The sequence below is a fragment of the Sesamum indicum genome, linkage group LG6 (genome assembly GCF_000512975.1).
Source record: "Sesamum indicum cultivar Zhongzhi No. 13 linkage group LG6, S_indicum_v1.0, whole genome shotgun sequence".
In the NCBI taxonomy this organism is placed as follows: Eukaryota; Viridiplantae; Streptophyta; class Magnoliopsida; order Lamiales; family Pedaliaceae; genus Sesamum; species Sesamum indicum.
The window spans coordinates 23,031,897-23,045,601 of NC_026150.1; the positions used below are offsets into that span (position 1 = coordinate 23,031,897).

Here is a 13,705-nt window from a genome sequence, read left to right on the forward strand (position 1 = left end):
AGCATAAACCGTAAAACACACATGCATTCATTGAAATCTTACATTAATTCCATTGCGCTTTCTGTATTCAAAATTGATAATACACTCACATAGTTCCGCTCAAGAAAGGAAAAATTGCAATTGACATGAAGAACAATTAATTATTACTTACATTAGTTAAGTGTTTTTACGATATGATCTTATCGTGCTAATAATAGTGCCGGTCCCCCTAATCGATATGGTATGTTTATTTTTTTTTTTGTACGAAAAAAGTAATCGGGTTGCCTTGATCCTAGCCTTAAGTGTCATGCTTGCAGCAGCGTTGATCCCTTTAAAGTTGGATCGAATTTCCGATCGTAAATTGTACTTTATCTCTTATTTCATTTAACATACATATACCATACATATAAAGATGACATTCTGTATTTTATTTAGAAAAAAAGTTATATATATATATATAATACGTGTATGTTGAATAAAGTAGAAGGTGGAATATGATTTGTAATAGAAAATTCATTTACTTCTAATTTGTATATACTTACGTGCGTGTTAGGTAATCAGCGTTGGATGGATATAAAAACCATGCAATTCAGTGTAACAAATATCACATTACCCATCATTTGATTTAGGTAGAAGCTTTGTAAGACATGATATTCGGCCTAAAAATAGCCTAACACCTTGGAAATACTGTGGAAAAACATTAGCCCAAACAAGAAGTATAAAAAATATAAAAATTAACTAAAATCGATTGAAAATTTGAAAAATCTAAAGAAATTTTAGAATGATGGTCGAAAAGATGAAATTTCACAATAAACGATGACCCCTCAGAATGAATGGGATTGGATTCTTTTCTATAGATGAATTGGGCTAAATTACATTTACTGCTTTGTATGTTGAGGGTTGACAATTTAAGGACTCTAACTACAAAAATAGTAAATTATAACTCATAATTTAATATTTTTTTAGCAATTAGAGGACTTCGGTCAGAACTTTATAATTCATCAAAAGTTGCTTATGTGGATGAAGTTAAAGTTTTTAAAATTGGAAATTTTGCTGACGAAGCATCTAATTAGCCTTCTCTAGCTACGTAAGCAAAGACTAAATCGCATTTTATGCCTTGTATGTTAGGGGGTGATATTTTCATGATTATAGTTACAAATGGCTGGCAATTTACAAGCTTTCGTGAATTTATTCCCAATTTATGCGGTTGTAGATAAATCAAAGTGGGATTATACCTGCAATTCGTGATTTATCAAGTGAAAATAAAGTACTCATACACATAAACTGATGAAATTGCACAAAATTAATTTGTTGTGGGCATGTAATTGTCAGCCCAAGTCTTCAAAATGCCACCCTCTAAATGCACTTTAGCCATCGCTTATATGGCTGGGATTGATTGGATACTTAATTTGCAAAATCTCAATTTAAATTTTTTTTAATTTTGTTCAGGTCAGCAACTTCCGACGAGTTAACAAACTCCATTGATCGAAGTTCTCTAATTGCTAAATATTATGGAACTATAATTTATAATTTGGCGCCCTTGTGGCTAGGATTTTTAAGTTGCCACCGTTTAACATATATGATAGTAAATACAATTTAGCCAGGTGAATTAAACTCACAAAGATATACTTGTAACACTTTTTTTTTTCAATTGTACTCCTATAACGTCACCACGTTTCCGTTATTCTGCAAAACTTATTCTTGTCATTCAATGGTGACATTTACAATATTGAATAAAAAGAATAACGAATGAAGATGAATACAAACTCAGACAACACACAAACCACACAACCCTTAGCACTTAATATCATTCTTTGCATGATTAGAACCTGGGACGCTTGCACTCAGCAGATGTTCCCTGAGGAAACCTTCGGACATCAGCGCAGTAGTTGTAGATCATGTGTTTCTGTTGAACCCATCTCATTCTGTTTCTGCCCTTACCATCCAGCTCCTGAGTCTGAGACTGAAAACCACATGACCCGCCTGATGTTCCAATTGGGCACCCGTCGATCTTGAAATTCCTGTAGTAGGCCACAAATGGAGCCTTGGTCCAATCCGTCTTGACCCGCCCGCCCTGTGTTGCCCAGTCATCTGCGTTCCACAGGCTGCAGTGTACTCTCATGGGCTGGCTCGTGGGGAATGGGATCCCGATGGACTTGTGGTTGTTGAATACTCTGATGGGACTGTTGTCCACCAAGAATCTGAAATTTGAACCAAAAGTTAAGAAGCTGATTTATTATGTACACTAGTTTAGTGAATGGCAAATGAGAATAGTGGATGAAGGTGAGTTATGTGAGAATTACATGATGCGTTGAGGATGCCAGACGATTGAGTAGGTGTGGAATGCTGCAGTTGGATCGAACCAGAGATGGAACTGCTGTTCCTTGTCTCCTTTGCCGCCCGCATAAACGTTTGTGTGCACAGTGTACGGCTCTCCACTTACATTGCCCAGAAACTCGAAGTCGATTTCGTCATGTCCTTCTCCTTGAGAAGATAGCTGCTCACACAACAAAATATATACTTCAGAAACAAATTTTACAGGTAGTGTGAACTTGAAAGTTAATGAGAATTAAAAAAAAGAAACTCACGAAGAATGTGGTGACAGTTCCAGCAGAATTTCCAGGGACAAGCTTGAGTTGCAAGTCGAATCTTCCAAACAAATACTCATTCTTGGACTGAAATCCAGAACCCGAGTATTGGTCCAGCGACAGGGACAGGCCCCGTCCGCCTTCGAGTATCTTGGCACGGCCATCACCCCACGTAATTTCAGCGTCCCTGTAGAAATTACCTGCTGAAGGTGCTGCGAAACAGGCCAAGACCACAAAAGCTGAGAGCAGTGCAAAGTTGGGTGGAAACCTGCAAGGATTAGAAGAGATGCCCATTGCTTTGGTAGTTGTACGCAAGGAAAGAGTCAATTCTTGTATGTTGTGTTGATGGAATGCATGAATTCCCTGACTATATATAAGAAAACCCGTGAGCTGGATTTCAAGAAATGGAAGCTGGCTTCAAGACAGTTTGATCAAACTGCAGACAAAATTATTGTATTTGTACGCGTAAGCCAATGAGTTCGGACATGGGCGCATGATTAAATTTGGTTGGCTCCTCGCTAGATATTTTGCCACCGATGGCAACGGGAAAATTCAGGGAATGTTTGTTTTCTATAAATATTAATTTTCGTGTTTTCAGACGAAAATTCTACGTATTAATTTGTTTTTCTTGCTTTTGTTATACGTATTTTTTAAAAAAAAATCAAAAATAAACTCTGGTTCAAAAGCCAGGCCTTCAAAATAAAAGAAAAAAAAGAAAGAAAAGGCTTAGTTTTCTTTAAAAAGAATTCATTTATATTCTTGGAAACAATTAATTATATAAACTAGAGCTGTGAATATCTCAACTGACCAATAATTGAAATCTTGATATTTTTTTATTTTTTTATTCTATAATTTGGGAACATGCATGAAATTATACTGCGGTGGGAGGCTGGTAACAGAAACAAAATCATGGGCGTCATATTGCTGAATTGTTATTATATATATTATTTTTGTTGTTCCGAAATAATTAGCTGCACTTTCTTGGCAGCTTCTCACAACTAGTGCCAATCATTGATTGAGCATCGTCCAAATCAGCTAGTTTTCTGTATTATATAGCTACAGTTATTTTTATGATAATTTAATATAATTAAATATAAAATAAATCAAATTATTTTTAAATTAAGGATAGTTACACCGTCATTTCCTAAACTTTGGTGAAATTGTAGATAAATTCTCCATAATTTGAAAAATTATATCTAATCCTCTAAAATTTGTTTCTGTATAACAAATAAATCTCTCCGTTAGTTAAAATTCATTGAATTTATTGATATTAGCAAAAAATTGATGAAATTCATATTTACTCCCGACTGACATAGTAATGACTCATTACAAGTCAAACAAATCTTTTTCTAATCAAATCTACCCTTATCAGGGTGAACAAATGAAGATATACCTCTCGCATGTATTTTCTATCTCATAACTTAGGGTCTTTCTACTTTTGGCACTATTGGTTATGGAATTCATACTTTTGGTTCCCTAACTCTTAAAAAGTAGCATATTTTAGCCTGTGACACATTCCTATTAGATATTTAACGAAAAAGGTCATATGGGTGCATGGATCAAAAATGCTATTTTTTTTATAATTATCGGACCAAAAGTGATAAGCTTGTAATAATGAGACCAAAAGTATAAAAACCCTGATGGCCATGTACTAAGCATGTAGCATTTTATGTTATATATTTTTTTACAAAAATGTGTCGTAAAACTAAAAGTGTTACTTTTAAGAAGTTATGGAATCAGAACTTAAGTGATCATAATTAATTAATATCAACTGTGATTTTATATATAGCCAAAATTTTAATTATAAAAACAATGGCTAAAAGTCATTGCACAGCCATAATAATTAATAAATACCACAATTATTTTTTTTATTTTTAACCGTAACAATTTATTGGTTTGCGTGCATCGTACACATGTGATTGATTAGTAAATCAACTGTCTCAAAAGTAAAATATCAATAATCAGCAGTAATATAAGAAATTTATTAATGGACAAATGGTAACAAAATGAACAAAAGAAAGAAATAATAAAGAATAGTCCCCACGAACACACCGCAAATTCTTTGTCACAAGCATCTGATTTAAGGACCGACAATCCCGTAAAAGAGATGAATCAGGTTATTAAAATCTGGAGCGCTTGCACTCGGGTGGAATGCCCTGAGGGAACCTGGGCATATCACCGCAGTAATTGTAGATCATATGCTTCTGGTGAACCCATCTCAACCTGTTTCTGCCTTTGGAATCAAGTTCCTGGGTTTGCCATTCCTCGTCACCGAAACTATCTGCCGATGTAGATCCGCAGGATCCGCCTATCGACCCGCTTACGCACGCGTTGATCTTGAAGTTCCTGTAGTAGGCTACAAATGGAGCCTTGGTCCAGTCTGTTTTGACCCGTCCGCCCTGTGTTGCCCAGTCATCTGCATTCCACAGGCTGCAGTGTACTCTCATGGGCTGACTTGTCGGAAAGGGGACTCCTCCGTGGTTGTGGAATACTCTAATTGGAATGTTGTCCACCAAGAATCTGAAATCATGGTTTACAAGTTTTCTAATGGAAAATTCTAAATCGAATCGGGTTTAGACGGTCTGAAACCAATTAAATGATAAGTACTATCTTGTCGTGTAATTAATGTACAGTTTAAAAAAAGCCACCAATTGATGGTAAGTGTGCTTGTTCCGTGATTAGTTTAGTTTGACTAAATCTAATTTGGATAAAAAACAATTAAAAGAAGGGTTTGAGACAATAATTACATGATGCGTCGAGGATTCCAGACGATAGAGTAGGTGTGGAATGCTGCAGAGGGATCGAACCAGAGACGGAACTGTTGCTCTTTGTCTCCTTTTCCCTGCGCATAAACGTTAGTGTGCACTGTGTAGGGTTCCCCGGAGGAGTTCCCCAAGAACTCGAAGTCGATTTCATCGTGTGCCGATCCTTGAGACGCCAACTGCACATTGGAATACAGCAAATTAAAGAACTAACACAGCTTTTTTCCTACTAATTAAGTGAAAATGGATGTACGTATACATCAGCTAGCACTGGAGACTTACGAAGAATGTAGTGACAGTTCCAGCAGAGTTTCCAGGGATGAGCCTGAGCTGCATGTCGAATCTTCCGAATAAATACTCATTCTTGGACTGGAAACCAGAGCCCGAATATTGGTCGAGCAACAAGGTTAAACCCCTCCCACCTTCGACGATTTTGCCACGCCCGTCGCCCCAGTTAACGTTAACGTCTTTGTAGAAATTTCCAGCTGACGGGGTTATGAAGCAAGCTATGATCATTGAAAGGGAAAGTATCATATATTTTGGTAAAGATATGGAATCAGAAGACAGTGCCATTTTTCTTTTTCTCCTGAAGAGAGGAATTGAAGTATTGGCTTCAGTGATGAAGGCTTTATCATCAAACCTTTCTTTATATATAGTTTGGGGGACCGCGGGGAGTTGACCAAAGGAAACTGTGGAATGAACTGTATGGTGTAGACAAGAGTTGGCTACTTAAATTTTATAGTTTAACACGCAAGTTGCAACATTCTTGCAATCATTGGCACTATACATGTTCCATCTTTCATGAACATGAAGGGAAGGATGCAAGAAGCTTAATCAGGAGGCGAGGTTTTAACTTTAACTTGGATTAATTTGATCAGATCAAAATTCATTCAGCTGTATTAGTCATACAGTTTAAAAACACTAACCAAATATATTATAAGTATAATTACACTTGTTATGCAATTGATTCAGTTTGGTAAATTTGATTTGGAGATGAAATTATTTTAAGGTTAATTACACTTGAATCCCCTCTAAACATGTGAAATCATACTTTCCTTCCAAAAAGTTCTAAAATGACACTTACACCCCCTCTGAAAATTCACACCTAACCCATTTCGTTATGGTTCGGATGAAAAATGTTGATATTTGTTAAAAAGAAAAATTTATATAAATTTTTAATTTTGTCCGTCATTTAACATTCTCGTATATATTTTTATACTTATAAAAGAATAAATGTAATTGATGTATATAGCCTAAGGAAAATCGTCCCATGAAAGAACCTCCAACAGTCCAATAAAATCCAAGATGTTAGAAGAAAAAAAGAAATGCTCAAGGCCCCTCCATCAACCCAACTACCCATATGAGGGGAAGGGCCTAAGTTATTTACAGATTCGGCCCAAGTATCCTAATAATCGATGATTAAACTGAGGCCCACTCCCAGTCATCCACACATGGTGTCTATTGGCCTGCCACGTGTGCCCTTTAGCCAATGTGGAAGAAAGCGAATTCAGGGAGGTTCCCTCAACATCCTGAAATCTTGAAAAAGAGAGACTTCTTGTTGGTTAAGGAGTGCTCCTCGATGAAGATTCTCCCTCAACATGAAAATAGGTTGTCGTCAACAGATTTAACAGAAGATAAGAACATATTACCACCTCTTACTTGAACGACTTGTATCCATTATTTCCGAAGATAAGGAGAACTTACAGAATCAGTCCACCCCTATAAATATAGGTTTGGTCCCCAGGCGGGGACACCTTCTAGACTTTGAATTCTTGCTATCAAACTCTCATTTTGCACTCTAAACACGATTTCTCTTGCAAAATTTGATCAATATACTTCAATTCTTAATTACGATATATTTTTTACGATTATTATCTCCCAAATTCAATACTAACTTGAGTGTTGGAGTGTTAACGTATTGTTTTGTAGGTTCCGTTCCTCAAGTTCCTTTATTTGTTGGTCCAAGTCCAACATCAAAGTCCAAGCTTGTTAGACCTGTGTTATTTTTGCACGCGTCAGTAATATACATATATATGGAGTGATGAGGTTCACATGATTATATTTCTTTCCCTTATATTGGAAATTTATGTAAGTTTTTTAATATTAATATTTTTTTCGTTCAAATTCTAACGCAACAGAGTCAAATGTAAATGAAAAATTTTGAAAGGGTGTGTAAATATAATTTTAAAATTTTATCGAGGGCAATTGTAATTTTATATTTTTACGGAGAATATAAGTACAATTGACCCATTAATTAATTTGGAGTATTGAGAAATGAGAATATTGGTGGCTTGACAGGTGTTTAAGTTAAAATATTTATTTCAATTGGCCATGAAATTTAGGGCTCTTGATCAAGGGAGGAGCAAAACTGGTAAGATCGTGGCAAGTTGGGGTATGGCCTTCTACTTTAGGGATGATAACAAAGTCAACACTCTTGTTCAAAACAAAATGACACTCTTTTGTCTTTTCTTTTTCCTTTTTTAGTAGATTAAGACAAAATACCGTGACTAGTTATAAATCATAGCCTTATAAAGAAAAAAAAAAAATCTTTCATAATAGTTTTGTCCGGCCATACATACTTTCGGGAGAAAAAATATCTAGTGATAAATTATTAACATTGTTGACAAATATATCTATATATATGTGTGTATATTAATTTTTATTTATTATAATAATAATTTTATATTTTTAAAAAAGTTATAATATTGGTTGATACGAGTAAATAGTTTTTGTTTGAGCAAGTCCGACTCAAGGTCTGTCGGGCCAAAATTTTCTGCAAGCTTTTGACTTTGAGCTTGCAAAAAATACATTAGGAATCATACATCTAAATCAGTAAACAGTGATAAGAAATGATAATATTTTTGTACGTGCAAACATTGAAAGAAAACTACTGAGGGAAGATAAGCCCCTTTTGTAGCTGGCTCCCTCTTTTGATTGGAAGAGCCCAATCCCCTTGGAACTTGGGAGGGTAGTTATTGGTGTGGAGAGACTCCAGCTATTCTCTTCCTTAGGCTAAGACTTTTGGTCGAGACGGGATTTATGTATGACTCATTCTTTAGATAAGACCCCACATTCTTAGGGGTAGTCAAACGATTCAAGGATCGTCATTCCTCTAAGCTATCATGTGTTAATTGAGTTTGTCCCCAGCCACGACGTCTGCGGTCTTCTTGGGCCTCTTGTAGCCTTAGGTATTCCTTAAGCTTTCTTTTATATTGGACTTTGTATTTTTCAAATATAAAATTTTAACTATGAATATTTAATAAAACAAATCTAATATAAAGCTGTTACTATTATAAATTATGTGAATAATGACAAGTTTATAAAAACTAAAGTTGTTACAGAGTAAAACAATGCCATGAGTGACATATTTGTTTTACTTTTTGTATGAAATAATTATAAATTTGACTAAATTACAATGAATTTCGTCACCAAGTTTAATATAATTATGAATATTTTTGTTAAAAAAATTATCAATACTATTCTGGTGTTTGGTGAAATTATGTAATCTTTGGACGAAAGTTTGAAATTATTAATTATACCCTAATTATATTTTTTTTTATTTTTTTAAAATAAAATTAAAAAATTATAAATACATCATCCATTTTGTCCATAATTTTTTATAAATTTTTTAAAAAAGTAATAAAATTATAATTTATAATTCATAAAAGTATTTTGATAAGTTCACCAGAAAATATACATAGAAACGTAACGAAACCTAACAAACTGAGTTAGATATTGGACACCCTTTAAAATCAAGGGACACTGATAAATTTTTAACAATAAGAGATATTTATAATTATACTAAATCTTAATAGTTGGTTATAATTTACAGTTCTGTTTTGGACATTTTGTTTATTATGAGAGCCTAAGATGCATTTCTTTTTTTTTTTCTTTTTACACATACTCACCTAGTTGATCCAAAAATCTTGAACCGGAGATCTTGGAATAATTTTCACCGTTTAAGTTACAAATATTTCATTGCCAAGAAATTATCAAAAGTATTTATTAGACAAAATTTTCATTTGCTAGGTGTACAACGGGTCAGCTGACTCACGATCGATACAAATCAATCTAGTATTGTTCTTGATACCACGGGGGATTCTGATTGGTAGGGGTGGCAATGGAGCGGGTTGGGATGGATTAGGGAAATTTGTATTAAATTAAATATTTATTTATAAAATTAAAAAATAAATTAATTATATACTGGGGAGGTTTTTTATGGACCCAAAATCGATCTCGAACCTCATTTTTCAGACTTGAACCCGTTTGAGTTCGGATTTAATTATCACCCCTAGTTCTAAGCCTTTAAATAGATTCTTGCCGGGTCCATCTTTTAAATCTAATATTGGTCACATGAACTAGTCTGATGAGGCACAGTCCAGACTTGCATCACGCTCCATTGAGCCTGTTTTGATTTTTATTTCATATAAAATTGAGGAATCTTTTGAATAACTATTCACATTTATGATTATTTTTTAAAATAAATAATAAATTAAATCAAACAAAAGTTTATAACTAAAAGATTGAGCAGTTAAAAACTATATAACTGAAATAATAATTTGGCTATCAAACATATAATTATAAACTTATACAAAACCAAGCCAAGAAAACTTGAAATAAACATTAAAAAAATATACAAAGAGCATTATTGAATTAATGTACTAATAAAAATTAAATGTTTAGAGTTTCAAAAATTTTAAAAATCTATTAGTATAGTCAATTTAATAAAATTAAAAAAATTACACTTGATACAAAATTAAAAAGAAAAATTGGCCCGATAGGGCCAACTCACTAGCCCAGAACCACGTATGAATACCTGGTATCAACTCATTCCCAATCGAGTCCTGGGCCGGACTAGCCCATTATTTTATTGGGCCAATATAGTCTTGGGCTAGTCCTGTCTAGCCAAGCCCACCACACATCTTGATGCTAACACAATTTATGGATTTTATTTCGATTTTAGTCTTATAATTATAGATGTTTGGCATTTTAGTTCTTTAATAAGTGAAATTTGAAACAACTTTTTCAAATTTTGCAATTTGAGACCTCATTTTGCCTGAATTAAAAGTTGACCTAAAAATCACAAGTGCAAAATTTAAGCAGTCATGTGACTTGCACATGTCAATTTTTGACAAAATATATCCCCAAACTATGACATTTATAATAATAATGGACGAAATTAAAAGTTATATTTTTCAAAGACTAAAACGTCAAACAACTATGATTTCCAAACAAAAATTGCAATAGGGCCCAATATATATAAGAATTATTTCGTATATAATTATTTCGGATTTTGAGTACCCCAAATTTCTTGCTAACAGTACACAGTCATAGAGGCTACAATTGAATAAAAGAATGAAAGAATAATATTTGTTTTCCCTATCAACACTGAAGATCCGGAAACGGATGAAACAAGCCAATATTCCAACTCACGGATTGTGGGCTTAGAATCTGGAGCGCCTGCACTCGGCGGGTGTACCCTGAGGAAACCTCTTGTTATCTGTGCAGTAATTGTAGATCATGTGCTTCTGCTGAGCCCATCTCAGTCTATTTCTGCCCTTCCCATCGAGCTCCTTGGTCTGCCATGCCTCCGTGTTGAAAGACTCCGCGGACTTGGACCCGCAAGACGATCCGGGCCGGCATTCCACAGGCTGCAGTGCACTCTCATGGCCTGGCTCTTTGGGAATGGGATTCCAATTGCTTCGTTGTTCCTGAATACTCTGATCGGAATGTTGTCCACCAAGAATCTGAAATTACAACAGAGAAACCAATTCCAGTTCAGTTAAAACTTCAAGTTCCCAGACAAGATTGAGATGAAAAAATGGCGGCAGAGAGAAAAACTAAGAAATTACATGATGCGCTGAGGATTCCAGACGATGGAGTAAGTGTGGAAAGCTGCAGTTGGATCGAACCAGAGATGGAATCGCTGTTCTTTGTCTCCTTTTCCTTGGGCATACACATTTGTGTGGACTGTGTACGGCTCGCCGGAAGTGTTTCCCAAGAACTCGAAATCAATTTCGTCGTGTCCTGCGCCTTGAGAAGACAGCTGCAAAAGCAAGAACAAACACACACTTTAGTACTGAAATTCACATTTATTTCTCTGAGTTATAATGAGCTAAGGTAAGCCCAGTGGCAGTGAAGGAAATTGCGAAACTTACGAAAAATGTGGTGACAGTTCCGGCGGAGTCTCCTGGGACGAGCTTGAGTTGCAGGTCGAATCTTCCGAATAAGTACTCGTTCTTGGACTGGAATCCAGAACCCGAATTCTTGTCCAGCGATAAGGTTAACATTCTTCCACCTTCAAGAATCTTGGCGCGGCCATCGCCCCATGTGATCTCAGCATCTCGGTAGAAATCAGCCGCAGCAGTAGCGAAACAAGCCACCAAGATTGACAGTAAAAGCATTGATAGATTTGACAGGGCCCCGGAATCGGAAAAAGTTGCCATTTCTCTGGTGGTATTATGGCTGAGACTGAGAGGAGACACAGAATTCAGGAGAGATTGTTTTTTGTGTTGATGGATGCAGTTGGATTGTGAAGCCTTCCCTATATATATATGCATTAGACATGCATAGGCAGCCAGCTGTAGTTGAGCTTGCTGGAAAAAGGTGTGAAGTAGTATGCGTGTTGATTAGGAGGGTTCCAGTGAAAATGAGCTGGATTTGATGGGTTTGGCGAACAGTGTTCCTGCAGAAATTGATTTTGTGGATTCACGCGCAAGGTATATATTTGATTTTGTGGACGAGTCTATCTGGTGTAATGTATGGCGAACTACATTCCACTCAGATTTCCACCAAGCTTAATTTGTAAATGACTTCACCTAATAGAGCTTCAATAAAAGTTTTAAGCTATATTAGGTTGAGTTTGAGCTCAATAACTCGTAAATTTGGTCGCAAACTCCTCGACTCTAATAGTATGGGAATTAGTCCTTCAATTTTAGGAATTATAGTCGTTTTGTGTGTGAGGCGTTTATATTTATGTCCTAGCTGATGTGACTGCGTATTGCATGGTTGTCGAAAGTTTTGAACCAGTATATTCGATACATACATTGAGGTTGTCGCTATCCACGAAATGATCTTCCACCCATCATGAGAAGATAGTGATCTCGTATGTTCTCTAAAATGTGTTGATCCTATAAGTCTGCAACCACAGCTGTCGATTAAATAGGAAAGATGTTTACTATATTGAGTAATTAAAAATACAATAAATTAAGAGTGGATACATAGTTATCAAAATCAAGTATGAGGATTGATTTAGAATTCGTGCCCTGAACTTTGATCGAAAGATAACTTGATAGAAAGACCGTATTTATATAATAGGCGCAGTTTAAGATTCCCACTATTTTTCACCTATTCAATAGTGACAGAGAAACTGGACGGTCATTCATGATGACGGGTACTCTTGAATTAATGAGTGATTTATTGAATATTATTTAATTTAGAGTAAGTTTTCGTAATAAACTGTATATGTGATACAAATTTATAATAAGTTGAGGGTGAACCTACAAAAATCACACACTAACTACATTGAGAAATTAATTTTGAAAGAGAGAGATGATTAATTGAAACATGAAAATTAGATGTGTCTAGAGCAAGTGCACAACCCATGTTGATTAAGTAATTAACTGGATAGACACGTCCATTCCTACATAATTAAATAATGGTAGTGATCCGGGTTGAATTATTCGATCTCCTGAGACGATCTCCCCGCAGATTGACTAACTCTTCCGAATCAGATTTTGGGTCCCCTGAGAATAAAACACGAACCGTGAGCTCGTCGGGCACGTCCCCGACAATGACCCTCCGACGCTCAAGTTAGGTTGATCGAGTGAAATGTATGCGATCTCAAAGTTCGATCTCAATTAATGCATAACAGTTACCTCATTTATGGTGCGTCGGGGTCTATTTATAGAACACAGTTGTACGTCAAGTACTGGGCCACGTGGCCTTATCTCGTCGGTGCGCATTCAGATCGAACGGTGGTCATTATCCGGGTCTTCGGTCAGTCTACGCGATCCGGGTCGGGTCAACTGCGACCCGCCTGCAACAAAATACGCGGATCCTGATCGCGAAATGACTATAATGCCCTTAATGAGGGGCGTTTTGGTCCTTTTGTAGGTGGAATATGTGGATACTCATCAGGTAGAATTGAAAGAAACAGTAATATTAAAGGGGGAAGAAAATAGCCTGTATTTTTTGTAGTCTCATTAATCTAAGATGATGAAAATATCTCATATACTAAACAAATCTGATCTGATGTGAAGATACTCTCCAGAAAGTTGCACAAAGGCATGCTAACTCCAACTCTGATTTAGACTGTGGACAAGTGAGATACGCGTCCTTTTATTTGGTCGCCCTGACCGGACCACAATCTCATAC

General features: G+C 35.7%; 2 protein-coding genes and 1 pseudogene across 2 annotated transcripts; all 3 read right to left on the reverse strand.

The window, feature by feature from the left end:
* Window positions 1,509-2,916, reverse strand: LOC105165568 (xyloglucan endotransglucosylase/hydrolase 2-like). Its single transcript, XM_011084623.2, has 3 exons — window positions 2,568-2,916; window positions 2,283-2,476; window positions 1,509-2,180 (listed from the first exon to the last, which is right to left on the reverse strand). Exons 1-3 carry the CDS (start codon window positions 2,859-2,861, stop codon window positions 1,802-1,804), a joined length of 867 nt encoding a protein of 288 aa, XP_011082925.1. The 5' UTR covers window positions 2,862-2,916; the 3' UTR covers window positions 1,509-1,801.
* Window positions 4,492-5,959, reverse strand: LOC105165571 (xyloglucan endotransglucosylase/hydrolase protein 24). Its single transcript, XM_011084628.2, has 3 exons — window positions 5,612-5,959; window positions 5,315-5,508; window positions 4,492-5,087 (listed from the first exon to the last, which is right to left on the reverse strand). Exons 1-3 carry the CDS (start codon window positions 5,900-5,902, stop codon window positions 4,688-4,690), a joined length of 885 nt encoding a protein of 294 aa, XP_011082930.2. The 5' UTR covers window positions 5,903-5,959; the 3' UTR covers window positions 4,492-4,687.
* On the reverse strand, window positions 10,588-11,865 carry LOC105165570 (annotated as a pseudogene).

Coding starts and splice junctions, on each gene's coding strand:
- LOC105165568 (XM_011084623.2), bottom strand. CDS start 2,861: ATGGGCATCTCTTCTAATCCTTGCAGGTTTCCACCCAACTTTGCACTG. Junction 2,477..2,567: donor GAACTGTCACCACATTCTTC/GTGAGTTTCTTT, acceptor TTGTGTGAGCAG/CTATCTTCTCAAGGAGAAGG. Junction 2,181..2,282: donor TGGCATCCTCAACGCATCAT/GTAATTCTCACA, acceptor TTCAAATTTCAG/ATTCTTGGTGGACAACAGTC.
- LOC105165571 (XM_011084628.2), bottom strand. CDS start 5,902: ATGGCACTGTCTTCTGATTCCATATCTTTACCAAAATATATGATACTT. Junction 5,509..5,611: donor GAACTGTCACTACATTCTTC/GTAAGTCTCCAG, acceptor TCCAATGTGCAG/TTGGCGTCTCAAGGATCGGC. Junction 5,088..5,314: donor TGGAATCCTCGACGCATCAT/GTAATTATTGTC, acceptor CCATGATTTCAG/ATTCTTGGTGGACAACATTC.